Consider the following 26,619-nt stretch of genomic DNA (forward strand, 5'->3'; position numbering starts at 1 on the left):
AAACTATTAAACTTCTACTTTAATTAATTAGAGTTTATATAGTTCTAAATCTTCTATATTTTATAATAATTATATATTATATTATACTAATTCTTTTAATTTATAGAGAAATAAAGAAGCTTTACTAGCGCTATAATAGTACTTATTAGTATAGTTAGCTTAGTAAATTAGCTTATAGTTAGCTTAAAATAAAAATAATAAGTATATAATATATATAAAGAATACTTAATATACTAATAGAAGTTATAAAAGTTAATTAATACCTTCTAAGCTTATAACTATTATATAATAGTAGTAGCACTAAGCTAGATATTACTTAAATAATAGTTAAAAGCCTTAAATTAATTTATAAAAAAGAGAATTATATATACTCTTTAAATAAGTACGCCTAGCTCTACGCTTTAGGTGCGCATTAACTTAATTCTATATGCATGTGTGTCTATTAGCCCTAGGTGGGTATGCTAGGGCGCGTGGGCATGCCGTTGCCGTGCGACACAAATCAGGGGGCGGCGCCCTCGAAATGTTTAATGCATGCAGGTGGCCCATCGTGCGAGCAATCGACCTCACGCAAGCCCATCGCAGCCATGGCCAGGAAATAGTACTGGACTTGGCGCTACGCCCCTCGGACGTCCCCGGTACGACGGCGTAACATCATTCTCGACGCATCAGCCACTTCAGCATCATGAGCGGCGTCGACAACGACCCGATTCGAGATATCACCATTGGGCAGACAGTCTGGCAAGCCGGTGTCGTGCCATGTTTCCATTCTCCGGAGAGCTACGGTCCCCACCATCATTCGGAAGGAATATCGACTTGCCAGCATGGTCCTCAAAACGGTCGTCAAACAACCCCTGTCACTGAAAACATGATATGTAGTTAATATTCCCTGCTTACGAAAGCACGTGCGCTGCCAGAAACAGTGACGGAGAACAGGAAACCGATCGTTGTACGTATTCAGTTGCGACCCGCGACCCTGTCTGCTCATCCAATCTACGGAGTACATTCATGGGTCATGACTCATGACCGTCATCAACCCTGGCTTCAAGTACACGTCCGTGCCATCCGGGCGTGCTAACCGTGTAAGATGATTCGTAGCTTGCCGCAACGCGAGTCAAACGAGACGACCAAGGTTGATCAGTCTCGTCGCCATGGGTAATACTCGTCATTCACGTAGTCTGCAGTCGCCCAATGAAAGCGTGGGACCGATCGACATGGCTCTTTTGGATTTGAGAGCGCTATTGCCGAAAATGGAAAACGAAGTCGGCGCCATGCAAAGTCATCACCTTGACTTTCCCGGCGGCGCAACGCTTATATCGAGAGTCACCACCGCACAGAACGGTCTCGTTTGCCTGTCCGAGGCACTTGGTCTTCGTGCCTGGATGAACGCAGGGCAACGTGAGCAGCCAGAGGCTGGATGGAGCCTGACGAGTCGACGACATAAGAAGGGTCTGGATCGGCATGCGAGGTTGAGGATAAGATGCCGGGACCGTAAATTTGAAAGGCGGAAAGGAAGGCTGGACTCACCTTACCACGACCTACCCAAGCGATATTTGGCTCTTCCAGCAAGTCTAGCCATTTCTTTAAAAGGTGTGATGCAGCTCGCCCATCATGCTGAAGAAACAGTGTCTGTTGCAGCCACGCCACCCTCGTGCGCGGCAGAAACACTTGGAGAGAACACGATCCTGAACTGTCTCTTTACTCTTCTGATGAATAAGCCAAGGCTTTCCGTGGTTTGTGGAAGTTGATGCACTTGCATGACGTTCCGCCTTATTGGGTAGACCTGGTTGGCATGACGCGGGACTCCCAGCCCGACGCAAAGTCACCTCACCCGATCGAGATTCTGAGGGAGAATACTGAGCCGGAGCCAAGCTCAAGCCCTGAGCATTTCTTTGTATATGTGAAGATGACTTGGGCTCTAGTCGTTGATTTTCGCACCGAGCTGGGGGGTGGGCCGGGAGGAGGTGGCGATGTGGCTCATGAGTCACGGCTCATTGGTAGGGGCTGTTGTGTCGGCATGGCTCGTGGGCATGGTGATTCCGTGAGAGAGCGAAGAGGGATTTTTATGCCGTCTGCATGGAGTGAGTCCGCGCTGGTGTGGGATAGACCAGGAGCTGATGGTGTGACGTGGAGGAAGCTGATGGATGACGGGGGGGAGGTTCCTCACTGGAAGAGCTTTGAGCATGATGGTTGATTGAGCTGCGGAGAGGCAACTACATGGGGCAGCAAGCGGACAGTGTCGCATCGCAGTAACTTATCGTGTGTGCGACCTGGGCACAGTGAAGGACGAAATCATACCAAGGTACCATCAACATACCACGTCGCACACATCTCGTCTGTGGTGAGACACACGTCGACTATTATCTCTATTTGGCAACGGCCAAAACATGCCATCGAGGCCAATCCATGGCGCAGGGATTCTTGGAAGAAGAAAAAGAAAGCAAGACGGAACGAAAAAGAAATCGGAAGTCGGACCTTGGAAACCAACGCTGACAGGCAAGAACCGGCGTCAAACCGGAAGAACACCGACGACGGAGCGGCTTGGTTCGTTGCAATACGACCTGGAGATATATGCAGGAGACAACCGACCCCGATGATGGCTATCTGGCAGCCACAGCGGCGCGAGAAAGAGACCTGGCTCTTGGGATCCCCGTTCGTCCTGCTGTCTCTCCTTCCGAGGCGCTTCGTTGTTTGTATTCGATGCTTTCACGATGCGCGCTGGTTCTGGATAGAGCGAGCTTTCCACGGTGTCTGTAGGCAGTGGCGAATTTCGGGCGCTGGAAAGAAACCATGGCGAGGTTGCCCAAGATGGCTTTAACCTGATGCTCGGGGGAAGTTCAACACCGGTGGCCAAGTTGGGCACCAGCAGACCTGAATTTACGAGCACGCCAACATGAACGTGGTCTTGCACACCGCATCGCGTGCTCATGGATGCGCCCAACAAGAGCCCTATCTTGTCACGGCGCGGTTTGGCTTCGTCATTGCCACGCTTTCCTCGTTTCACAGCGCCGTTTCTGCCGCCTTGCATGGCAGCTGGGATCCCGTGGTTCGTTAAAAGGTGCCGTACGCCGGTCCTGGAGGGAGTCTCACCCTGCAGATGTTGCGGAAACGGTATTACGACGAGCCTGCAGGCCTCATCGTTGTCAAATGCTGTGCTTCCCACGAGACGCGGGACCGTGCAAATCGGGTGCGACTCGACCATCTGCCAATTGGCTGCCTTTAGGTGTATTGTACTTTCTTTTCCTGTCATTGTCCCCGAAGTTCGAGTTTACCTTTTTTTCCACGTCTGGTCAAGCATGTTTGGTTCGACGGGACGCGGGAATTCCGCTTGAGAATGCTCTGGCTTCCGGATGCCTGCTCGCCCTGCCTGCCGGTGATTCATCAGCGCTGATTACCCAAGTGGCAAAGATAGCCTTTGATTTGAAAGGGCGGTTATTGAACATTTTCTCCTCGCTGCTGCACGATATAAGCGTCTTATTCAGCGCACCGCGGATGCTGTTGTCATGTGCGTAAGGATGAGTACGACTGACTCCCTGAAATTCTTGCCCGGCTGATACTGTATATGTATAGACTCTGACCAAAAGCCCGCGCCGGACTCTATCTGCTCTTTTTGACTTCCTTCTTTCCGTTTTGCTTTCCGGCGCGTCTGGGAGAGCGAAAAGCCGCAACGGGGTTTTTTTCCCCTTCTCTTCTCAAGCTCATCCGTACGTTTCTGGCAGCCGGAGAAGGAGCAGAAGCCTCCAACTTATCAACTTTTCACTGGAAACCATCATCTCGCCTCGCAACACCCAGGGAAGCTTTGTGGCAGCGTCATGGCTGGTCTCACCGTCTACGAAGTCCGCTTCGGAGTCGGCAACTGCCTGCACTACGGCGTGTTTGTGCAAACGGGCAACGACGGCGCCGGCATGCTCATGGACGTCCGCGGCTCCGTCAACGCCGGCGGCAAGCTCGTCTTCAATTCTCGCAGCGAGATGCTTGCGCGCTTCGACATGAAGACCCCCATGGGCGTCATCGGCGCATACCAAGTCCACATGCTGGAGAACGTCTGCCGCGGCGTCGATCCGCCCGACACGCAGTACGGCTCTACCTCCTTGTCGGGGGGATCCAGCCCTATTTGTCGCTGCAGCGAGTGGAATGACAGAGTTTGGGGCGCCATATACTCGTCTGGTATCATGAAGGGACAGTGCTTTGGGCTCGAGGAGTGAAACGCTATCATACATCAATGCGCCGACTTGGGGGCCGACGCCGACAGGCCACGCTGGAGAGGGATTGGGAAGAAAATGAGAAAGGGGCCGGGAGGGAGTGTCTTCCCGGGCGGTTCTCCCTCCATTCAGGCTCTTGTATATCTTGTCATGTGGCGAATGAGAACTCGGGCGTGTCGACTTACTGTGGGATCCGGAACGGATGTGCCTCCATATTCAGCACCTACTCATCCAGACTTACGATGTCGGCGGTCGAGAACATGGGATGGAAGTACTTCGACGGCTCGGCCAGCCACGAGCTTTGACAGAAGCACTAGGGCGTGACGGGCCGTGAGTTCCAGCCCGTGGGAAACTCAACTCCATGTAACCCTCCTTGGGGAAGGGATATTGCGCAACCCGGACACCCAATTCACCCACGTTTGAACGTTCGGTTCTGGTACTGTTGCTGATGCAGCGATCCTATACCATGCTCACTGTTGAATTTTCTTTGTCGTCTGTAATCGCTATTCACGCACAAGACTCACCGTCGCCTCGAGCCACAGAAGATACCGCGGGTCCTTGGCGGTTGTACAGGCCCTGGGGAGACGTGGTTTCCATTTTGAGCGCCTGGTCCCAGAGAGCCTCTCGCTAGGGGCAATGTCTACGATTCTTTTGAAGAAGGGTCTTTTTGATGCGCTCTGGCATGATGCCTGTCGGGAACGAACCACATGCCCATGCGTGACCGTACCCGCCGACGGGTTTGGTCCCGACGACGGGGTGATCGCTGTGTTTGAACAATCTGCCCGCCAGTCTAGGCATTCGTGCGGCAAACCAAGCCAAGTGTTCTGGTTTTGGGCCCAGGACGGGTTCCCGTGGATAATGTTGATGTTGCCCGGGAGGAGGCTGTCTTGTTCGCCAAGGACTCACATGGGCTGGAACGAGAAGTGCTTGTCTGGGGTGTCCAGACACGTCCGGGACACGACTTCATGTATGTAAGAGCTGATACACATGCTGGGGACGTACTGGAAGAGGGAAATACACGCCGCCGCCCAGCGTGAATGCGCAGCGGCTAACCACGTCCTCGTACCTCGTCGAAGCTCACCGGCCGAACGCCGCGGTGCTTGGTCTTGTTCTGGGCCTTTCAGCCAAGTCCATTACTTGGATTTCGGGCTGTAGTAACTCGGTTCGCCGGTGGTTTGAGAAACGGACGTCATGCAGGGATAGAGTCCTCGGCGGAGCGGACACCACTCGCGATTCGAGCCGCAGCCCTTTGCCCGTCTTGGCCGCTAAAAAGGTCGATGAATTCGACGGCCATTTTGTTGGGCGCGTTGAATCTGGGCATAGACCAAGCCTCAAGCCCCTCAACTCGGTTGCCTCTCTCGCTCTCTCTGACTTGGGTCGCTTGCTGGCCGCAGAGCATGCTTCCGCGCAAACGTGTGGTCACATTTCCACCCTTCTCGAAACAGCTCGCATACCTCCCCCATCTAAGCCAGTCGAGTAGCTGCGGTCCTCGAGTCCTCAGACACAAAAAAATGATGCTTCATAAGGGACTGGGGCGAGAGCAGAGGTCCCGGGAGATACTTGGTATGTCAACTTGTGTCCTGAGCTCGACCTTGCTCTGGTCAAAGCTTCTTGGGACGTGTTGAAGACGTCTTTCCGTAGCGGCAACATTTATCCGCTGCTTCAGCTTTTCTATGCGCGTCCGCGACCCGGGATACCTCCTCTACCGCAACTGGCAGAGGTCGGATATGAAAAGTGCCGTGACAGCAGTGTCTTTACGCTTGGCGACGGCGAGGAACACGGCTAAAGGAAGTGGGCGAGGCTGTGGAAGGCATGCCAAACCCAAGAGTGAAGGTATTTCGCGCTTGTGGTCGAATGTGGTCTTACTTTGCTGCAATGCACGTGGAAGACGCCAGATGATGCAGAGAGAATCCTAGATGACGTGCGAGGCCCCATTAATACGAACGCAGTTTTGCGTCTCTGGGATCAGCCGTGGGAGCCCAAGGGGTTCTGTCCGCGTCGCGGAGTCTTCCTGACACCGAGAACTGGAGCTGCGAATGTTATCCCTGGACCCTGCACCAGGACACCCAACGGATAACCAGCCATGTTCCGCGCGTGAAATGGTCCGGGGACGTCATCTTCTGTTCTCGTAACGCAGGTTGGTTTTGCGCAATGTGCGCACGCGGCATGTCCTTTGTCGTCCTTTGTTCTCGGAGACGCTATGCGATAGCGGTCTGGCTTTTGTGACGACGACGAAGCTGCACAGTCCTGCTGGTTCATGAGAACGAGCATCTTGATGATGATCTGATCCACTGCCAATGATTCAGTAGACTTGGCAAACGCACGGTTGTAAAAAGACTCCTGCATCTTGCCACACCTCCCTGGTTGCCTACAATGCCACCACGGAATGAATCAACTGCACAACATCTTTGAAAGGACAGTCCTGTCATTTGTAATCCAAATTCCCAGGGCGTGGGTCATTCACTCATCGCGAGGCTAGGAGTCGTCGGCTTGCCATTCTAGTCTGGGGGCAGAGATGCTCCTCCTCCGAATGGTCTTCAGGCCGCAACTGCAACACTCTCCTTTTCGTGGGACTGTCTGCAAGCTTGCTTTGCGAGCGCTCGAACTGACCCTGAACGAATGAATGGTCGGGGATTGTGTTCGCTCTCGGACGCCGAGTTATATAAACCTCGTCATGTCCCCCTCGGCAAGGGTGAAGAAGCGTCAACCTCGAGGCTCTATTAGTCTCAGCAACACACGTCTTCACCCGGCGACGACCTTGTCATTCCAACACCAGAACTGGCACGTCATGTTATACCCGTCGTGTGCAAGACAGCAAACACCGTCATAGTGAGCTACATTCCCACCGGGCTTGATCAAGGGGACACTGGAACCATTGCCATCATGCCGGATGAAGCGGACACTGGATCCTTCCCCGTCGCGTTGGGTCTTGGACGACGAAGAGCAGCACCTTCTCAGCTCCGTCCACGCGGCGACCTCCCTCATGAGCCGCTCCCCCGGACTCCAACGTTGCGTAGAGAGGGAGCCGTGCGCTTTGTTGAGAACAACTCTTGGACGACAACACCGCCAGATGAGGCCCCTTGCATTTGTAATTGTGTTCCTAAACCTGGTGATTCGCCGGTTGCCCTTCAAATACCGATATTTCAACATCGATGTGTGGACTTTTCCCTGAAGAATATGTTTACACAACATAGCGGAACCTACGAAGATCTGGAGACTGTGGTCAAAGATGTACATGAGAAGGTGAAAGGGGGCCTGCCCGAAAGAGCGGCGGATGTGTACAACGAACATGGACTGAGATTTAAGTGCTTGGGCTGCACGTCATACAAACCTGCGGATGAGTTTCCCCCGGGAGCTACGAGATGCTTTGACGACACCGAGCCACGGAAGGTGGTGCTATACGGCCTCCGATGCAGCGAATGCGAAAAATCATGCGACACCACGGAAATGCGTCGCAGGTTCGTACGTCCGACCCTTCGTTCAGAATGATGTTGTGCCTGCAAATCTTCTGCCCGGCTTGCCGTGTTGCTTGGTGGCCATGCTGGTGGTTCGTCTATCAACCTCTGTCGACCCGTCTGCGGCGCTGCTCTTCTTTCGCCCTGTCGATCTCCTGGAAGACATGGGCGAATGCAACTCCGATTTGGGTAATTGCAAGTACCACGCTGTACCGAGACCGAGCCTGCGCGCGCGAGAGAGAGAAAGAGAAAGTGCCGAGACAGAGTTCCATCGCCAGTCGTTTCTGCCGGGAGGTGCCACGCTCGGTGGACTAGCAGGATTTGTGTGTGGGAGCGTCTAGATGATGAGAAAGTTGTGGAGCAATATGGCTTTGATTTCTTTTCTGGGAAGTAGAATTCGGTGATGATGAGTCAACGTGCGTGTGTATAATACAAAGATATTGACGTGATGTATGCAGACTCGCCGAGAAAACGAGCTGTCAGCCAGGAAAGATTAAAGTCCTCCGGCTCAGTACTTTCTGGCAATCAAGGGAGGGAAGTCAAACTTGTCTGTGTACTTGGATGTCGCTGACAACGGCTACGTGACCAGGAAGGATGCCCGTCTCGCCGTCAGAGTTTTCGTGCCTGCTTGCTTTGTAATTGCTTTAGACTTGCCGGAATCTGCATGTAATTCGAATGCAATGTCGACTTGTTGTAATGCCATGTTTGGCATGGACACACGTTTGGAATGTGACGCAGGAGTACTATACAGATATGCTGATATTGCTCCGTCAATACACTCGGTAGGACGTTTTCGTGCTATGACTAAAACTCTGCTCCAGGAAAAGAGAAAACTTACTAGGTTGCTAGATAGCTAGATAGCTCTATGCCAACACTCCAATCATAGTACATGTGCTTTGTTTGCCGTCGTGGATGGGATCGAGGTCCAAGGGACCCTGACCTTGCAGGTTGTCCATGGCTCGTCTATTCGCATTGCCACGCAAGTGAAGCCAGCTGGTCCTCTAACAACACGGGCGTTAGTATGGTAGTAGTACTTTGAGCTGTTTCAGAGGAAAAAGTGAACACAACTAGTACTTTGACCATGTCATGTACTTTTACTCACGTAGCCCATATGCCTTGCAAGACGTTGTCATGCCAATAGCACCAGTCATCGTGTACCTTGCACGTTTGTCGATCGAGGCTAAGGGGGAACATGCCAAAGTGCCGTCGTGTCGTCAGCCAATCAAGCTGCCATGTACAGTCACAGACCGTTCCGAGGCGGTGGCTTGCCGGTTGACTCACGACGCCACGGTTTTGACTCAACAGTGAATTCATGCATTCTCCATTTCCCCAAGAATGAACCTTGTGCACATGTAAGATGACGAGTAGCCCAGGCAAGGCGGCGAACCAGAACCCACCTTGGTTGATGACGAGTGACGGAAGATGACTGCATCTTGATTATTCCCTCCGACCAAGGACGTTTCTGCCTTGGAGGTCAAGAGGCGTTTTTTTCTGTCCTGTCCAGGTCAGCGCGAGGAAGGAGCACTTGGCCTTCCTGCCCATGCCAAGCTTCCAATCCCCGACTGCGAGGTATATAATGTTAACAAGAATTGGAACTTGGCCGACTTCGTTTCTCTCGTCTCACACGAGTTGCTTTTCCAAGCACTTTTTTTTAATCCGCCTTTTGAGAGAAACTCTTGCTTTTCGCGGCTGGGGGCTGCACAGTCTAGTCTCGTCTCGCAGAGATCGGCAACACGCTCACTCGTACTTACAAGCTACGACCGCTACCGTTGATCCACCAATACTCGGGACTCGGAACTCGGGACTCGGGACGAGCATTGAGCATTGAGCTCCATGAGCACGAGCAACGAACAATAACCAGTGAGGCCGCCTGCTTGCCCCCAGACCAAAGGCCCAAGCTAAGCAGCAAGGCAGCCATGAACTACCCCCCAGGCACGCCCGCACATGCCATACTGCCCGTCAATGTCCAGTCCACGTCGAAGCAGCCCGTAGCTGACAAGGCTCTGCACGAAGCCACCTGCAAGAACAATGGCAGTACACAACAGCCCAGAGAAACAACCGCCGGGCAGGACATTCAGAAGAATCATAAGAGACCCTACACCGCCCGGGCCTCGTTCCTCTTGCCTCGCCGATCCTCAACCACCAGCAAAGACAAGCAGAGGAGCCGCCGTCCTGACATGGACTTACACCACGATCCTTCATCAGCTGGCATGACGGGGCAGTCGTCTGCTTCGTCCAACAGACACCACCACCCGCCCACCGTCTCGGCAGCGGGCTACTCCTCAAGTCCGTTTGCCGCATGGCGACGAGGCTCGACGTCTGTTTCCCCCGGCACCGAGTCGGCCCCATTGACGGCCGCCGACGCCGTCGTTGGTCTCCTTGCCGCATCGTGCCAGGCGCAGTGTGACTTGGACGAGTTGAACACGTCACCGATGGGGGGGACCGCGCCGCTGACGAGGCTCCTCGCCAAGGTCAAGTCGTTCAAGACGACGGCCCAGCTATTGCACAAGTTCCTGCGGCGCGTCGAAGCCGGCACCCTGGCGCACCGAGATCGCCCAGCCCTGGTGGATCTGGACGTGCTCGTCACTGTGCTGACCGCTTCCATTCTGACCGTTTCCGAGTTGGAGAGCCGGCTGGATGCTTTGCTGGTCCAGGCCAACGAGCTGGGCCTCGGCATTGACGAGGTAGTGCCGCACTGCTCGAAGAGCCTGGCCAAGGATGCCAACAGGATTGCAATGGTGGACTTTATACTCACCCAGCTTCTGAATCTTCTACAGGTGTAAGTCGCCATGAACACGTGTTTCCGTCTTTCTGCCTTTCTCCCTCTCTCTCTCTCTTACACACACACACATACACACACTCTCTCTGTCTTTCTCTCTCTCTCTCTTTTTTTTTTTTTCCGTCAAATCCGGCAGAACCCATAAGGACTCATTCATCTCAGGAGCAGTCACCAAGACGCAGCGCGCCACCAGGCCCAAGCCGCCCTCGCCGTCATGGACATGCTCCAAGCAGACGCCAACCTCGCCAGCCGCATGCGACAACTACAAGATACAGCCAATGGCCTCCAGCTCGTCTCCCAAGAGCGTCGTGCCCAAACTGCTTCTCGGTCCCCGCCAAGCTACAGTCTTCCTGCATCAAGGGGCAACGACGAGCTGCCCAGCTACGACCAGGCTCTCGATGACGACTCCGTCACCATTCAGCCCCGAGACTGGTCCGTCTACTCGGGCTTGAACCTCGGCGACATATCTACCTTGTCCAGAATCAGTCTACCTCTGATCCTGGGTGAAATCAAAGACGCTTACTACTACACGCAACAGTATGCGCAGTCCGTGAGAGAAGGACTCATCGCGTTGGAACAAGGACGAAGCCCCCATAAGTCCAAGAGCTTGGCTCGGGTGCTGGGTATCCGAGAAGGGAGCAGCAGGGAACACAATAGCCGCCCGTCAGATCATGGTGGCCTGACGCACAGATTGGCGCTCATGGTAGCGAGGGGAAATTTATTGGCTCCATCACACTAGAAGGGTATAGAGCAAGCGGTCCAGCAAGAGGACGTTCCTTTTTGAATGCACTTTCTGTGCCTTTCCATTTTCCCTTTCTTTCATTTGTTTCTGATGCTCGGAAGACCTCACAAGATGTCGGGGGGTTTTTTTTTCTAAGCGCACCATCTTCTGGGGTAGAAGCTTACCATCACGGCTGTTAGCCTTTCCATTCCATGTTCAGGGCGGACTAGTTCAGGATCGGCTTCTTCAGGATATTCTTTTAGGGCACTTCTTCTTATTTCTTTAGTTCATGTCGCTCGAGTTCAAATTACAGTCGACCCTACTTTATCTTCCAAATCTTCACGCTATTTCATTACCGCGCCTTGGAAAAAGATTATTTCATCGTCGGCTCTAGCCTGTAACCTACAGATACATTATTTGCGGTAGTTTCATACTGTTCCCAACTTCAAGGATTGACTCGCCGCAATCTGATTAATGCTCAGCTCTTCCAGCTGATACGCAAAGTGGCAATATCCAGTATACAAGTAATGCCAAATATCGACCATGCTCACCTGCAGCCAAATTTGTGCGGCACACATTGGTATCATTATATGCCATCCCAGCAACGAAATGACAACCGCTAGTTCAAGTAAAGGTCGTGTGGGCTCTTTTTTTTTTTTTCCTCCCCAAGGATCGACCAGTCCAATCACTTTGTCATGTGTCGGCGTGAGTAATAGTAAAGACCTCAACCTTGAACCGGCGCAACAGAATTCAGTGCTGTTACCAGGACGCAAGAAGTTGCACTCCTCGTCGTAACGTCCTTTCCAGGTCTACCACCATCGATCGCGGGCAGATTCAGCTTGTCGCTGCACCAACACTCTTGGCCGTATTCTACGCCTGCACATCTGTGCTGGTGGCACTCGCCAAGACACCCCTCGACTAACTTGTTTTCGGCATTGACAACTTGGCTCTGGAGAATTCGGTCATTAGATGGCTATACAACGTAGGCGTAATAAGCAGATATTGCGTTCCCCTGGGAGATCATCGGCCGAGCAGGAGTTGGCGTGGTCGAAGGCGCAGAGTCTTGGTAGACGACACGGTAGGCGCATCATCCTCGCTTGTACTAGAAGTAGCGGCGGGTGAGGTGGGAGTGGTCGACGCGTGGTAAAACGATAAAGACACAAGTGTTCGGACACTAGCAGAGTTGTCAAGGCTGAGCGTGGTTGCAGATGGTTCGGATGCGGTTGTTGCAGGCACTGATGCGGTAGCAGGTTTGTGTTAGGCGCACAAAATATCCAGGAGAACGTGATGGATGAAGAATTAAGCAAAGAGCCAAAAGCAGCGCTATGCTTTGTATAGTTCCAATCTAAGACCGGCTCCGCAATACTCTGTTTTGTCACCAGGACAGAGGAAATTACAGTCATCCGGGTTGCCGGCCTTGGCACTGCCAGCTTGCAGCTCGTTGCCACAGTAGCACTCTCGGCCATATTCCACACCAAAGTACACCTGGCCGTGACAGAAGTTGGAGCAAGATTCGAGTGTCATATTATCATCCGCGTACATATGACTGTTGAGCGCACGGCCGTCTGTCGCTTCTGTCCAGCACCCCTGGAAATTCCAAAGGCCAACCTTCAACTTCCTGGCGGGACCTGTTGGTGTAGGTGTAGGTGCGGACGAGGTGTTGGTTGCCACAAAGGGGCCGAGTTTGTATACATTGAGGCGAGATGGGCCACCACAGTACTCGGTCGAGTTGTCTATCGGATATCAGCCAACGTCCACAGGATTTAACCCTTCTACTTACCGTTACAGGTCATGCTGCAGTCCTTGTCGGGAGCAGGGACAGCGCCAGCAGTGAACTCGTTGCCGCACCAACACTATCACCACCGGTTAGTCAAAATATTGGCCTCTGCGGTGAAAGTGTCCTCAGCCTCAGCTCACCTCGCCACCATATTCCAGGCCGGCATATATGTATTTACCAGCCTTGCAACCGTCAACACAATCCTTCACCGTTCTCTTGTCAGTGCCCGCACCGTTCGGCAGCGCGCGACCGTTTGTAGCTTCAGTGTAACAGCCTATGCTCGCATATCCCGACACACCCGGATTGATAACCGGTCCGGCTGGAGGGGGGGGTTGTGTCGTGTTGCCATCCCACTTGAGCGAATTGCCAAACGTTGACATGTACGATCCAGGATTGTTGTTTCCGTTTCCACCGCAAATCTGCTTCAAGGCTCCGGCGCAGTCATAATTACAATCGACGTCGTTCACTTTCTCCCGGGGTATAGTGTTGCCTCCCCAGCATTCCCGTCGATACTGCGTACCACAAAACGTAAAGCCCTTGTCACTGCAGGCCTTGATACAATCCGCATTAGTCATTGTGTCGCTGGAGAAGATGGCGTTGGGCAGCTCGCGGCCGGGGTCATTGTCCCTGTAGCACCCCATGTACTTGAATTGACTCTGGCCATCGGGCAGAAGCGGCGGTGCCTGCTCGGCGACGGCATTGCAGAAAAATTGAATGAACTGCTTCCCAAGCGTGGCGTCGTTGGTGTTCATAGTCCACCGGGCCGTGCCGTTGTACGGAGCCGTATTCCATTGTGCGTAGGGCACGTTGCAAATCAGCGTAGCGTTCGCGCTCTCCCCTGCTCCTAGCGATGTGCCTTCGGCAAGGTCTACCTGGTTCAAGGCTCTAATGAGCCCAGCGAGGCCAAAGGGAGGCTTTGACACAGTCAACGACAAAGGAGCCGCGCCCGCTGCTGCGCTATTGGTGACCCGGAACTTGAGGGATCTAGAATTATTTTCAGTCACATTGCCAAACGTGAAGGGTGTGCCCGGTTGGTATTTGACCCATCCGGTTGTATCGGGTGTTTGGAACTCGAGCAACGCCTTTGGTGCAGGGCCTGCTGAGGCAGCCATCGAGATTGTTTTATTGCCGCCATTCGAAACGAACTTGACGTAGCAAGAATAGGTGCCGCTCGTGGACGTATCAAATAGGACGTTCACTGTTGCTGCTGAGTTCGGTCGAATGGTAGATGGTATTTTCTGAAGTCTGAATTTACCAACGACCAAATCTCCCTGGCCGTTCCAAGCTTTGAATGGTCCGTTAGTGCTGTTTGTGGAATACAGCACCGACTGGACACTTAGCATCCCATTGCCCAAGTTGGAGGCTATGATGCTTTCTGACACCCCGTTGGGATCCTCGCCCGTGATGGCTTTCTTGAACGTGAGAATTACAGGAGTAACATCCAGAAGAGCACCGGCGCTCTGGCCTGTTCCAGTCAGTCTGGCGTGAGTTCCGGTGCTGAAACCGGCGGCTGAGTTGGTAGTGTTTACAACGACATCGTTGGATTGCAGGCCGACGTTTGAAGGAGAGAATTTGGCGTTGACCATGAAAGTCTGGCCAACAGCCAGCTCCAGGGGCAGTCTAGGCAAACCAGAAAGGCTGAAATCCTTGCTCTTAGCATCGTTAAGCTCAATGCCCGTCACTGTCACGCCGATGAGGGCCTTGCAGGTAACAGGCTTGACAACGCTACTGTTCTTCGTGTTGACGTTGCCGAAATCGACGGGCGACGTGCAGTTGAGAGGCACATTGACGGGGGAGCCAAAGCCGTAGACGTAACCTTGGGTCGTTCCGACATACACGATTCCGTCGCCAAATACGGGTCGAGTAAACTTGGTTACCCCCGGAATGTTAAGGGACTGAATCAGGTTCATGGTTGAGCTTCGGGGCACAGCGTCATACACTCGAAGGTTGAGGCCCTGGACGTCCGTGATCCAGAGAAGACCAGTCCCCGGCTGGCCCTGGAGCGAAGTGGTTGTGCCGTGGCTGACTCCGAGAATATACGCGTTGTTCGTGGGGGTTTCGGCCACCTTGGAGAAGGACGGGATTCCGTCACTGCACGAGAACTTGAAGACGATGGAGGGGTGTTGGATGACGTTGATATATATGTATCCGCCCTCCAGAGGATAGACGCCAGCACCCGCGTACACCGAGTTGAGGTTTTCGTAAACCTGAATCACGTCGTCGAGACCGTCTTTGCCGTTCTTGTATCCACCCAGGTTGTCCAGATTGAGAAAGTACGTCTTGCCGCTCTTTCCCGTAACGACGCCAATTCGCTTGACGCTGCCGCATGAAAACTCACTTGGCAGAATCTCCAAAGGGCTCGTGCCCAGGTCTTTGTCTGCACCATCCAACGCGCGCTTCTCCCAAGGCATGAAGAAATCGACCAGCTGAAGACTGCCATCCGCGTTTATCGTCATGTGCAGTGCAGCCTCTTCCAACGAGGTGGGAGGGTTGAAGCCATTGACAGGCACGTCGGCAAGCTGAGAGGCGTACCCATTTCCCGTGGCGAGGAAAATAGAGCCCTTGTCATCAGAGGCAATACCGCCGCCAGACATCCAGATGCCACCGCCTCGGATGGCATTGGGGACGCCGTCGCCCTCGGTTGCCCATTTCTCTACAATTTTTCCCGTCGTCTTGTGCCAGCCGATAATCCAGCCAGTGAAGTTGTACTGCACGCAGTGGGATGCAAAACCGGCATAAATGAAATCGCCAGTTTGCAGAAGAGCTGGACGTTGGTGATGGATACCACCCTGGAACATGCGCTCAGGAGTGTTGTTGGCAATCATGCCTTCGAGGTCGACGGGAAAATTGGGCCGCTCAGAAAGATCGTCGACGCTGAGAGCATGAATATAGTATCGACCAGCCGGTCTGCCTTGGGCCTTTTCACCACCGTTCTGATCGACATAAGTCTTGGCCGTCAAGTACAGGGTATCGGTGGCAGGGTCAATGACGCCGGTCGCGGTAATACCAATGGATGGGTTGATATCGACGCAGCCGTCGAGATCTGCAGCAAGAAACGGAATATGAAGATTCCGCGACGCAACGATTTGCCCCGATTTGGCATCGAGCTTATAGACATTGTTCTGGGTCGTCGCAAAGTACACATATTGCTTGTTACCACCGCTCGGGGTATAGACGAGGGGCTGCGAGAAGACTTGTTCAGGTTGTCCAACCCATACACCAGGCAGTTGTGTTCTGAACAGTTGACCAAATTGACTGCTGCCAACTACGGCCGGGTCCATGTTATGGTTTCTGTATAGTTTCATGCAGATCAGTCAGTCACTCCTTCTCCGCCGTGATCGGCGGCCTCTACTCCAATGGGGCTAATTCTTATCGACTCACGTTTGGTAGCCGGCTCTAGAGTTGTCACCCCCCCAGGTGATTGTGTCCGTATCTCCAAGGGCAACAGCGACGCCGAAGGCCGCGGCCATGGCCAGCATTGCACGGCAAGCCATCATGATGACGACTGAAAACTCAATGGATGAGAAACAGCCTCGTGGATCGGCAAGGGGCGGGGAGGGCAACTCACATATACATGGGCGAGAATAAAGTACGTATGAGAAGGACCTAGCCCATGACCCAGCTCGAGCGCAACTCTGACCGCGTAAATGTTCAATCGTGTTGATATTACTAATACATCAGTGGGCAGTATGCGTCGAGCCGTTGCCGAAAAGCCCGAGCTTGTTGGCTATTCTGGAGGTCCATGTATGGACTATCAATGGCGCTCAGGGCAGCATATTTGCAAGGCCCCCCCCCCCTCTCCCCGACCATCATCTTCCAAGTCGAGATGGCTCTGAGCCGTCCAGCGATTGAACGTCCAGCAACAGGACGTCGTCGCAAGACCAAGCCGGCTGTGTGTGAGTTGGAACCGAGTTGGGTCATTGAAGTCGCCGAGATGAGCATGAGCATTGCCCCGGAGGCGCCGTGATACCCGTGCCATGTTACAATTACAACAGACCGCGGAAAACGAGAGACTTTGTTTGACATGCCCGCCCCTTGGCTAAAAAGCAAATATAAATTGGTTCGGGGACCGGAGTGTGTGCCTGGGCGGCGGTGGCGCACACGTGCACACCAAGCCAAGCTGCGCCGACGATTCCATGCCCAACGATACTACGTACCAACTTATTAAAGACGCGGGAAGATTGGAGATGATCAAATTCGCCGAATCAGCAGACAAGGTGGTGGCTAGGCGGGAGCCATGCCAACAGTCAAGACAACATGGACTGGAGTCACGAATGTGAAAGCAGTCAGTCAGGGCACAACGGGCAGTCGTCGACAGGCATGGATGGCACGGTCGTGCAACTCTTCAACGCAACCTCTGGACGGGGGTCGCCGTAACGGTTTTGTTTGTTCTCGTCCGATTTCTCTGATGGTCATACGGAGTACTCCGTGACGCTTTTGAGCTAACGTTAGTTAGTTACTTGCGCATGCGCACAGGGATTAAGCGAAGTCTATGGAGTATCCAGGCCAACATCAAGGCGGAGCAAGGTTTCAGTTGGCTCGGCAAAAGGGGGGAGAAAGCAAGCAGTCCAACGAATCAACTGCTAGGTACTTCTAGAAGTCAAATCATAATCCCCGACTCCTAGACAGATGCGGCGCACCACAGAGTCCCCTGTTCCCGTCAACGATCAGGGCCATGAAGATCCCGTTCTGGCATCGCGCCGAATAGTAACCAGTTGGTGGAATACAAAAGGCCAGCTTCGACGACACACGCGAACCGACAATTTAGTTGACCAGCGACACCAATACGACTCCCGCCTCGGCTACTTTTTTTGTATTGCATCTGCATCTACTCCGTACTCCGTATGCATACATACATACATACAGCCCGGCGGGTGTGGCTCCGTCCCTCGCTCGCACAACGGTTGGCGCCTGCAAACATGGAGTATTGAGAAGGCTACCTTGGACCAATGTTCAAGCCTGTCGCCGTCTCGCCTCTGGCCGGGCTTAAGCCAAGCCGAGGATTCAGAGTACCACCAATGACCATCCTGGCCAGCCTTGCTTCGCCATTGTGCAGCTCTTGACTCGACAGTGTCACGGTGTTCACTGTGGACCAAACTGGTCATTGTTTGCTCCAACCAGGATCTCAGTCCTGGCATGGAGGGAGGGAGGGTGCTCATGGTTCACCACCCGGATGTTCGATATGTCGGCCGCCATCTACGGAGTGAATCTCCGTTCTGGTTTCTCACAATTCACAAACACCAGCAGAGAAAGACTTGACCGCTTACCAGTGTCATTTATTACCCATTGTCCTATTTGTCGGGACCTTGCAAAGATCCTGACAGTCACGACAAACCAGGCCTAAATCACCGGCTCTCAAAACCCGTACCCATGGGGTGCTTTATGCCCCGTGGAGTTTTTTAATTTTTTTTCATGCAATGATGCTATTAGAGAAGCGACCAGGCCCTGTATCGCTTCAGAAAACTACGTAGATTTCTCGTTGCTTCCTCCCGATTAGGAATCTACAAAATTACGAGGCGGTCAAGAACCTTGATACGTAATGGGAGGCTTGTCAACGGTGTCGTTACTGACATATAGCTTACCAGCCGTCACAATCTCTTCATTTCGCCATACCTCATCGCGAGCTCTGGTTGCACTTATGTCCAAGACTCTTTATAAGCTACAAGTTAGCCGAGATGGAGTGCCACCCATCCCACAACTTCATAGGATGCCTGGTTTCCGGTTTTCCAAGGGAGTGGCCACCAACCAGAAACACCCACCCTGGAAGTTACGAGGAGACTCTGTGGCATCAGGTTCATCAACAGGATTGAGTCCAAGCTGCAGCAGCAAGCTCATCACGCTCGTGTTGTCATGGGCGACAAGAGCTCAAAACGCCATGACGTAGAAAGCAGCGCGGCGTTTGTCCTCCCCTCAAGAACAGACGACTACCTCCCATACGGCTGCCAGCATGAGCGACATGTTACTATATATCACTGGTTCTGCCAGCCATCAATTAATCAAACTCCAGACGCCTCCTGCTGTTCGCACCAGAATAAGCAGCAACAGCGTGGGCCACATATCTCACGCTGCTCTCTCATCCGTCTCACCGTCAAGACTGATTGATTGCATCGGGACCAAATCGGCTGATCGTGCATGGGTCTCCTGCGTCGGCACGATTGCACCCTGACGCATTTCCCAGTCCGCTTCTGTACATATATTTGGTCCGTAATTCATTGGCCCTCGCCAAAGGAGGCAAGACAGGACAAGAAAGAGGACAACGAGAAGGAGAGAAATTTAATACGCACTACTAGTGCTGGCCCAATCGCATTCTATTTTGTATTCATGAAATTTCCATGCCCAAAACGCGATCGGGCGGCCTTCAAGGATGTCCTGCAGCCATGCAGAAAAGGAAATTCCATGAAGAAAAGGGTTCCACGAGTACTAGGTAACAGGGACGGCCAAGCTGCGATGTAGTTGCTCGTGTCTGACTCTGACCTGCGTCTCCTGGCCCTGTGTTGCGACTTTGCTCAACCCTGCGTTGTGCCAAGGTCCATGTAAGCTTAGCAGGAAGACGAAGCCGTGAGCAAGACGAAGCCGTGAGCAAGACGAAGCCGTGAGCAAGACGATTGAGGACACAATGTGGAGTACTCCGTACGCGTCGAATCATTGCATTGATATGGACAGTAGTCATAATCTCATCACCATGATAACTCGATGCATGGCCACACCTCCCTCCGAACCAGGCCCTCCCTTCTAACCGAAATGGGTCTCGGGTCTCTCTAAAAGTTGCCCGTCGAGCAGGATGTCAACCTTTTCATTGTAAAAGCACAGCAGTCCCGCAATCCCGACACTCTCGTGGGCAGGCAGCCTGTAACACCACAGCAGGTCGTGGTGCCGTTTCCCATCTACGACCACGTCGTAGTACTCCGCGTCGCCCTTGTAGGGGCACTTGGTCACGAGCTGGCTCCTTCGCAGGAAGGCCGGATCGACGGCTCCAGGCGAGATGTAGTACCTCGTCGGAAGGCCCGTCTCGTGCAAGTGGACAGACGAAGTGGCACTCGCGACGGTTTTGCCGTCCACCCTGACTTCTACTGGCCGTGACGACGGGAGAACATCTATCCGCTTGAAGGGATCCTTGGGATGGACGTATACCGGGACATCCTCCTCGAGCCATTGATCTACCACAAACACACAAACCGTCAGGACTCGGGACAAGAGGGAATCGCACAAGCACGAAAGAAAGGCCAGTGAGTTGTGTCTTACCCATAGCCCCAAACTCCAAGCGCACCAGCCCTGATAACGCGCCGAGGCTCTTGTCGTCGGTGAAGCGGATCACGCGATCCGTCTTGATCTCTTGGATGCCGTTCCTCGACGGAATGGTCACTTCCACCACGGCAGCTCTGGCAAACCCCTCGCTCCTGACCAGATGTATATCTCTTGCGGAGCAATGTCTGAGTTCGCTCAGCGGGAAGTAGAACTGGGGGTAGCCATCATGTTCCCAGACGTGCACGGCCTTGGTTGTGTCCACGATTGTGGTTTGGTTGTGCCTCACGCGCACTCGTCGCGAGGCTGGATATACTTTGCGAGGACCATTTGTGAGCAAGTAGCTGGCCAAATCGGCAAGACTATAGCCAGGTGTGAGTGCCTATATGACCTATTTCTACCCGAAGCCCAGAAACCAACGGGCACATCCCATGCATGCCATGCCATGCCATGTCATGTATGATCCGTAGATGGGCACGACACTTACTTTGAGCCAAATGCCCCGGGTCTCGGCATCCTGAAATTGCGTGTAGTATGGAACGCGTTGGTGGTATCTCGGAGCAAGAGGGGAGCAAGGACAAAGTCAGGTACTGGTTGAAAACAAAACAAAAGGAAGAGCAAGTTCCGGGGAATTCGAAAATCGCTGCGGCGTGGGACCCTTTTAAGATGATGATTCACATCGCCCAGATTGTCAAGTCTCGGCGCAGGTGCGGGAACAGTTCGACCACCACCACCACCATGATCCATCCATCCCCCTTCATGCGGGCATGTCCGTCCGCCCACCCCGCAAGGGTTTGTAAGTGCTGCTCGTGGCAATCCATTTATGACGCAACTGCTCGACAGCCTGGTGCGAGGCAATACCTCTCCGACCAGCCCTTGACGAAGTGCGGTCCAAAGACCCTGTTCAATGCGGGCAGGGCGAGGGCGATCGGAGTGCGGCACCGCCCCGACAACAGCTGTCAAGCATCCCGCGTCGTGTTAGCGAAGTTGGACAATAGGCTATGTGACTGAAGCGAGGCTATTATTAGATGGCGCCATTCCCAACTGCCACGGCGACTGTGGCCACAACTGGTGACAATATGATGGAGCTATGATGACGGGCACGGCATTGGGCACTGACTGTCCTTGGGGATTGTCGAGTGTTTCGTATTCATTTGGTCTCGCGGCGATACGGAGCACGGGCCCTTCAATTGGGCAGGTCATGCCACCCAACGTCATTTTTCGAAGGTCGCCTATCCCTGCTGACTGAGAGCAAAGTTCTTGGAAAAAGTTAACTTGATGTTTGCGACGGCGTGCGTGTGCTTGTTGCGCGTCACCGCGATACCCGCTTGCAATTAGGCGTCTCGCAAGTTGTGTCTTGGGCTCGTCTCTGATACGCTGGTCCGTAGATGGCAGAGCCTTGTCTTGGCTGTGTGTGTCCTCGGTGTTTGCATTGTAGATGAGTCCACGATCGCCGCCTTGCTGTGATGCTTCTCATGTTGCGTGAGCGATGCAAATACTGGTTCGCACAGCCAGTCAAGGAATTGCAAGCCGTGTTCGTCATCCATAGCCCGTGCCACGGAATTACGTGTGAAACGTATGGCTTACTGTTCAGTGTTGACAGTACTAGAACAAGAATTGAGTCCAGGCGTGGGTGGTCATTTCTTCACACGTCACGTCGTGTTGCAGCGTGTTGCGACAACTGCGCCATTTGTTTCATGTCTCTTCGTTGGTCGAGCCATGCTCTTTTCTCTGAACCGATAGCGCGCCAACATGCCAGGCTCGATTTCCGTCGAAGATGGACAATGTGAAAGTATCCGGGAGAACGCTGGCTTCCGTGGGGCTCCGGAGACCCCCTCTTTGCCTTTCCCGGTGATGAGCGGCAGAGCTTTCCACGACTGGTGACTACTTCCTGCTCGGCTGCGGAGGTAGATGTGCTGGAGGCGGCGCAAAACAAGGGACCTGCTGTGATGCCGCTCGACGTGTGCCACCCGCATTGGCCAAGTTCACCCGTGCGGCTCTATAGTCCGGGTCATTCACCATGCACAGGGCAGCCGTAGCTCTGCAATCTGGTTTGGTGAGTGCTTGGTCTTTTCCGGGATGGCAGACCGGACATGTAAGCAAATAGGTGTGGGGAATCAAAGTGCTGGTCGAAGGCGAGACAAAGATGGTGGCACGAAACAAAGACCGATCCATCCCCTTCGTTAGAACCAACTAAGTAGTAGCATGGCCGAGTAGATTCGATGTCTTCTACTCCGTATACGTAGTCACTTCCGAGTGCTGCCTGGATAAGGGGTCATCTGACTCCAAGCGGACAATCATGGCCGCTGGCCCGTCTGATGCCATGACCATTGCGGCGAAGCGAATTGCCTCGACCACTTGGTGACCGTGACAAAGTGCATGTGACGGCAATAATTTTCTCAGTCAACGCAGCGAGTAGAATCCATCTGCGAGGATTGGCAGGTAACAGTCATGTCGTCTGAATACCTACCTACCTAGGTAGGTAAATGAAAAATAGAAACCAAGCCCCGAGTTCAAAGTCGGGCCTCTCAAAGCAGGCAACCTGCCTTTTCCGGCCTGGTGAAAGTTGATGTCCAGCGGCCAGGAATGAGACACGGCTGCCGAATAATGGCTGGAGAAACTGGCAACTGGAAAATCTATGAATTGCATCGGATCCGCCAACTTCTCTCCGAGGGTCGCCCACCGGAGCGAGAGCCGGTCCCTGGGCAAAGGCTTGGGACAGTTGTGTAGGGCTGAACCCAATATTTGTTTCTTGTTCCTGAATCGGCACGAGTCGGATCGGACCGTGTCGGCCAGAGCGGACGTGTACGGAGTAGATGATGTGGCGGCTTGGCTGGTAGGCCGGATATGCGCCACGGGGATCATGGAAAAGCTTGATTGTCAGAGTGTCAAAAGAGTTCAAGACGGTGCCGCCACTGAAGACGTTCCCCCATTTGAGGCTGTGGAACTTGAGATGACGGTCAAGTTTCAACAGGGGCAGGCAGGTGCCGAGCCGAGCCCAGCGAGCCGCGCTTGCCTCCGGTCGATTGCACACTGGGAAGGAAGGGAGCTGCACAATCACACTCGTGCACATGGATAATTTTCATGCCACACAGTCACTGACGCCTGACATGTCCCTCGACTCCCTCCAAGCTTGATGCGCCCCTTGGCTCAACGAGAATAGCACAGTGTTGGGGTTTGCCCCATTCAGCCAACATGGGTGGACAAGCAACAGGATCCGCTTGCGATGTGCGGTCCATCCAGAAGCTGCCTATTTGATGGTGTGCCATGGGTATTGATTGATTTGAGTCCCCACCCCCCTCACTCAGCAAACTGGTCGACGAGGGGTCATGGACTTGTCACACCAAAAGTTGGGCGTGGCCCACGCCACACTTTTTGTGTGTGGTAGACCACCTTATATGCTATGCGACAGGACTCATGCAGAGCGGGACTGTCCATCCAGCCCAACGACGATATACTTGTGCCAGGACGGGTGACGTGCTTTTTGCTCTTGTCACGGGATCGCGTTGCCGGGCGTCACCGCTTGTCCTGTATCCCATCTTCTCGCCGGCCGCCCAGACCATGCGTCCAATCGTACACAGCTCAACAATGAGGTCCTCGGTCCTGACCAGTGGCCTCCGCTCCTTGCGGTCATCTGGTTCACGGTCAACAGCTGTCTTGCGGGAACCATGGATGGCAGCATCCATTCCCCGGCTTGTTTTGCCGTCAACGAAGCAGGCCCGAACTGGCGCTACGCTGGTAGACTCGCCGACCGCGGCGCACGACCAGCCCGAGGCCGTTGAGAACGCCGCCAGGCAAGCCAATGCGAAGAAGATCCTTCAAGATGCCGTTGCTGCTACCGGCCCGAGACAGAACTGGACGCGACAGGAGATTTCTGCCATTTACTACCAGCCGTTGCTTGAACTGGCACACCAAGCTGTGAGCCAGACCCCGCCCCGATCGCCCTCCGCCTGGCTCCCTGCCGTCCAAGCTCAAGGCCAGGCCTCGGCATACTGACAGCTGCGGCTCAGAGTCTTGTCCATAGACGGTTCCACAGCCCGGGAGAAGTTCAACTCTGCACCTTGATGAACATCAAAACTGGCGGCTGCACCGAAGATTGCTCCTACTGCGCCCAGGCCACGCGCTATCAAAAGGGCACGGGTCTCGTAGCCAAGCGTGTTGAAACCGTCGAGTCAGTCCTCGCAGCCGCCAGAATCGCCAAGCAAAATGGCAGCACGCGCTTCTGCATGGGTGCTGCGTGGCGAGATATGCGTGGCCGCAAGAACAGCCTCAAGAACATTGCAGAAATGGTCAAGGGTGTCAAGGCCATGGGCATGGAGGTCTGCGTCACGCTTGGCATGATTGACGCTGAGCAGGCGAAGCAGCTGAAGGAAGCCGGACTGACTGCTTACAACCACAATGTTGATACCAGTCGAGAGTTCTACCCGTCCATCATCACGACGAGATCGTACGATGAGCGTCTCCAGACGCTGAGCAATGTGCGAGATGCCGGCATCAAGGTCTGCTCTGGCGGCATCCTGGGCCTCGGCGAATCGTCCGAGGACAGAGTTGGCTTGCTTCACACGGTTTCAACACTGCCATCCCACCCAGAGAGCTTCCCCGTCAACGCCCTTGTACCCATCAAGGGCACGCCGCTGGGAGATACCACGCCAGTTGCCTTCACGAGCATGCTGAGGACGATTGCGACAGCGCGAATCCTCATGCCCGCGACCATCATTCGCATTGCTGCTGGCCGCAAAACCATGTCGGAGGAGAAGCAGGCACTGTGCTTTATGGCGGGTGCTAATGCCATTTTCACTGGTGAGAAGATGCTGACGACCGATTGCAACGGCTGGGACGAGGACAGCGCAATGTTTGGCCGCTGGGGTTTGGAGCCAATGAAGAGCTTCGGAAAAAAGTCTGTCGAGGACGCCGGCGACATTGAAGCCGGCAAGATATGAAGACAGGATTTCACAGAAACAGCACACAAGTTTGATAGGACGAGTCTCTAATAGGGTTACAAATTGTCCTTGATTCTACAGTTTACTCGACTCGGCTAGTGGCGGTCTTTTTATATCACCGACTGATGGTAGTTGTAGATTGTCAGGCCCTGGAGAGCAATCTCTTGCCAGTCGCTGCTCGAGCCACTCCTCAATGGCCTTGCACAAACCACGTACTTCGGATACTGTGTTTGCCGCGTGAAGACATAGTCGTACTCGGTCTGTGCCTTTGGGCACTGTCGGCGCAACGATGGAGCGCACCATGTACCCTCTTTGCTGACAGTGTCGTGCTAGACTCCTCGATTGCACTGAGAAGAGAGGAATGATTGGTGACTGCGGCGGGCGTGTGTTGATTCTGAATAATTGCGGCCAAGGATTATGCTTCTGACAAATGGAGAGAAGAAGGGCGTGAGTCTCCTGCACTAGATAGAAGAGGTTGGCGAGAAGACCATCTGCTTGGCCGCTCTTCAAATAGCCGTAGACCGTTTGGATTGCCGTAAGCATGGGGTGGCCCATCGCCGTGGTATATATCAGGCTGCGTGCGTAGTTGATCAAGTAGGACCGGGTGGTTGGCGTACAGAGAACAATGGCTGAAGCTGTCAGAACCTGAGAGATGATACTTGGCCAGTCGGATGGAAGGATGAAAGAACTCACCTCCTGCGCAGCCCATTGCCTTTCCAAAGGTATGCACGCGAGCCCATACTCGCTCCTCCAGACCCAGCTGGCACACAAGACCCCTTCCTCTGTCACCTACGCAGCCGGTCGAGTGAGCCTCGTCGACAATTACGTGCCCGTTTCCTTGAGACAGCCGCTTCTCCACGCATTCAACAATGTCTCTGAGGGGAGCGACGTCGCCATCCATGCTGTATACGCCCTCAACGGCGACAAACACATTTACTCGCCCGCTCCTTAGCTCGTGGCCATCCGACCCGTTTAGCAAGTCACTCAATACCACGTCCAGCGGTCTCCGTTTCGAGGAATCACGTACGTCACCTGGGCGTACACAGCTATGCGCAAACGGTATGGCCCGCGCTCTGCTCAACTTGATCCCATCGTGAACGCTGGCATGTATCAACTCGTCGTACACCACGCAGTCTCCCGGCTGGGGCGCGCAGCTGAACAGCCCTGTGTTTGCCTCGAAGCCCGAGTTGAAGAGCAAACCCGCCGACGCGCCATGAAATCCGGCAATCAGGGACTCTAGATTCTCTGATGAAGGGGTGTTGCCATCCAATAGCCGTGAGCCGCACGATCCTAGTGAGAATTCATTTGAGGGGCTTTGAAGATGCGACAAGTAGGCGGCCTTGATATCCGAGTTTGTCGAGAGGGACAAGTAGCCGTTGGAGGAGAAGTCCACTACTCCGGGTTCGCGGTAAGTCAGGCGACGCAGACGGCCTTGGTGCTCTCGACGGGCGAGAAGGGACTCGAACGTGGCGTCTAGGCGGGTTTTGGGGAGGCTCATGGTAAGGA

The 26,619-nt window shown here is 53.8% G+C and overlaps 7 protein-coding genes across 7 annotated transcripts; 4 read left to right on the plus strand and 3 right to left on the minus strand.

Moving 5' to 3' along the window:
- Window positions 1-1,148: 1,148 nt before the first annotated feature.
- Window positions 1,149-2,191, plus strand: MAM_07765 (C6 transcription factor; the record flags this gene model as incomplete). Its single annotated transcript, XM_040826563.1, has 2 exons — window positions 1,149-1,587; window positions 1,716-2,191. The coding sequence occupies 2 exons, from the start codon at window positions 1,149-1,151 to the stop codon at window positions 2,189-2,191; spliced, it is 915 nt and encodes a 304-aa protein (XP_040675402.1).
- Window positions 2,192-3,809: 1,618 nt separating this feature from the next.
- Window positions 3,810-4,202, plus strand: MAM_07766 (uncharacterized protein; the record flags this gene model as incomplete). The annotated part of the gene is made up of 1 exon (XM_040826564.1): window positions 3,810-4,202. One exon carries the CDS (start codon window positions 3,810-3,812, stop codon window positions 4,200-4,202), a length of 393 nt encoding a protein of 130 aa, XP_040675403.1.
- A 5,368-nt stretch (window positions 4,203-9,570) lies between these two features.
- On the plus strand, window positions 9,571-11,172 carry MAM_07767 (uncharacterized protein; the record flags this gene model as incomplete). The annotated part of the gene is made up of 2 exons (XM_040826565.1): window positions 9,571-10,433; window positions 10,596-11,172. The coding sequence occupies 2 exons, from the start codon at window positions 9,571-9,573 to the stop codon at window positions 11,170-11,172; spliced, it is 1,440 nt and encodes a 479-aa protein (XP_040675404.1).
- A 1,002-nt stretch (window positions 11,173-12,174) lies between these two features.
- Window positions 12,175-16,425, minus strand: MAM_07768 (Carbohydrate-binding WSC; the record flags this gene model as incomplete). Its single annotated transcript, XM_040826566.1, has 5 exons — window positions 12,175-12,389; window positions 12,552-12,887; window positions 12,935-13,007; window positions 13,072-16,222; window positions 16,313-16,425. 5 exons carry the CDS (start codon window positions 16,423-16,425, stop codon window positions 12,175-12,177), a joined length of 3,888 nt encoding a protein of 1,295 aa, XP_040675405.1.
- Window positions 16,426-19,663: 3,238 nt separating this feature from the next.
- MAM_07769 (uncharacterized protein) lies at window positions 19,664-20,689 on the minus strand (the record flags this gene model as incomplete). The annotated part of the gene is made up of 3 exons (XM_040826567.1): window positions 19,664-20,088; window positions 20,174-20,535; window positions 20,661-20,689. 3 exons carry the CDS (start codon window positions 20,687-20,689, stop codon window positions 19,664-19,666), a joined length of 816 nt encoding a protein of 271 aa, XP_040675406.1.
- Window positions 20,690-23,761: 3,072 nt separating this feature from the next.
- Window positions 23,762-25,113, plus strand: MAM_07770 (Biotin synthase; the record flags this gene model as incomplete). Its single annotated transcript, XM_040826568.1, has 2 exons — window positions 23,762-24,091; window positions 24,184-25,113. 2 exons carry the CDS (start codon window positions 23,762-23,764, stop codon window positions 25,111-25,113), a joined length of 1,260 nt encoding a protein of 419 aa, XP_040675407.1.
- A 75-nt stretch (window positions 25,114-25,188) lies between these two features.
- Window positions 25,189-26,611, minus strand: MAM_07771 (Pyridoxal phosphate-dependent transferase, major domain protein; the record flags this gene model as incomplete). The annotated part of the gene is made up of 2 exons (XM_040826569.1): window positions 25,189-25,742; window positions 25,807-26,611. 2 exons carry the CDS (start codon window positions 26,609-26,611, stop codon window positions 25,189-25,191), a joined length of 1,359 nt encoding a protein of 452 aa, XP_040675408.1.
- Window positions 26,612-26,619: the final 8 nt, after the last annotated feature.

The sequence above is a fragment of the Metarhizium album genome, assembly GCF_000804445.1.
Source record: "Metarhizium album ARSEF 1941 chromosome Unknown scaffold_36, whole genome shotgun sequence".
Taxonomy (NCBI): domain Eukaryota; kingdom Fungi; phylum Ascomycota; class Sordariomycetes; order Hypocreales; family Clavicipitaceae; genus Metarhizium; species Metarhizium album.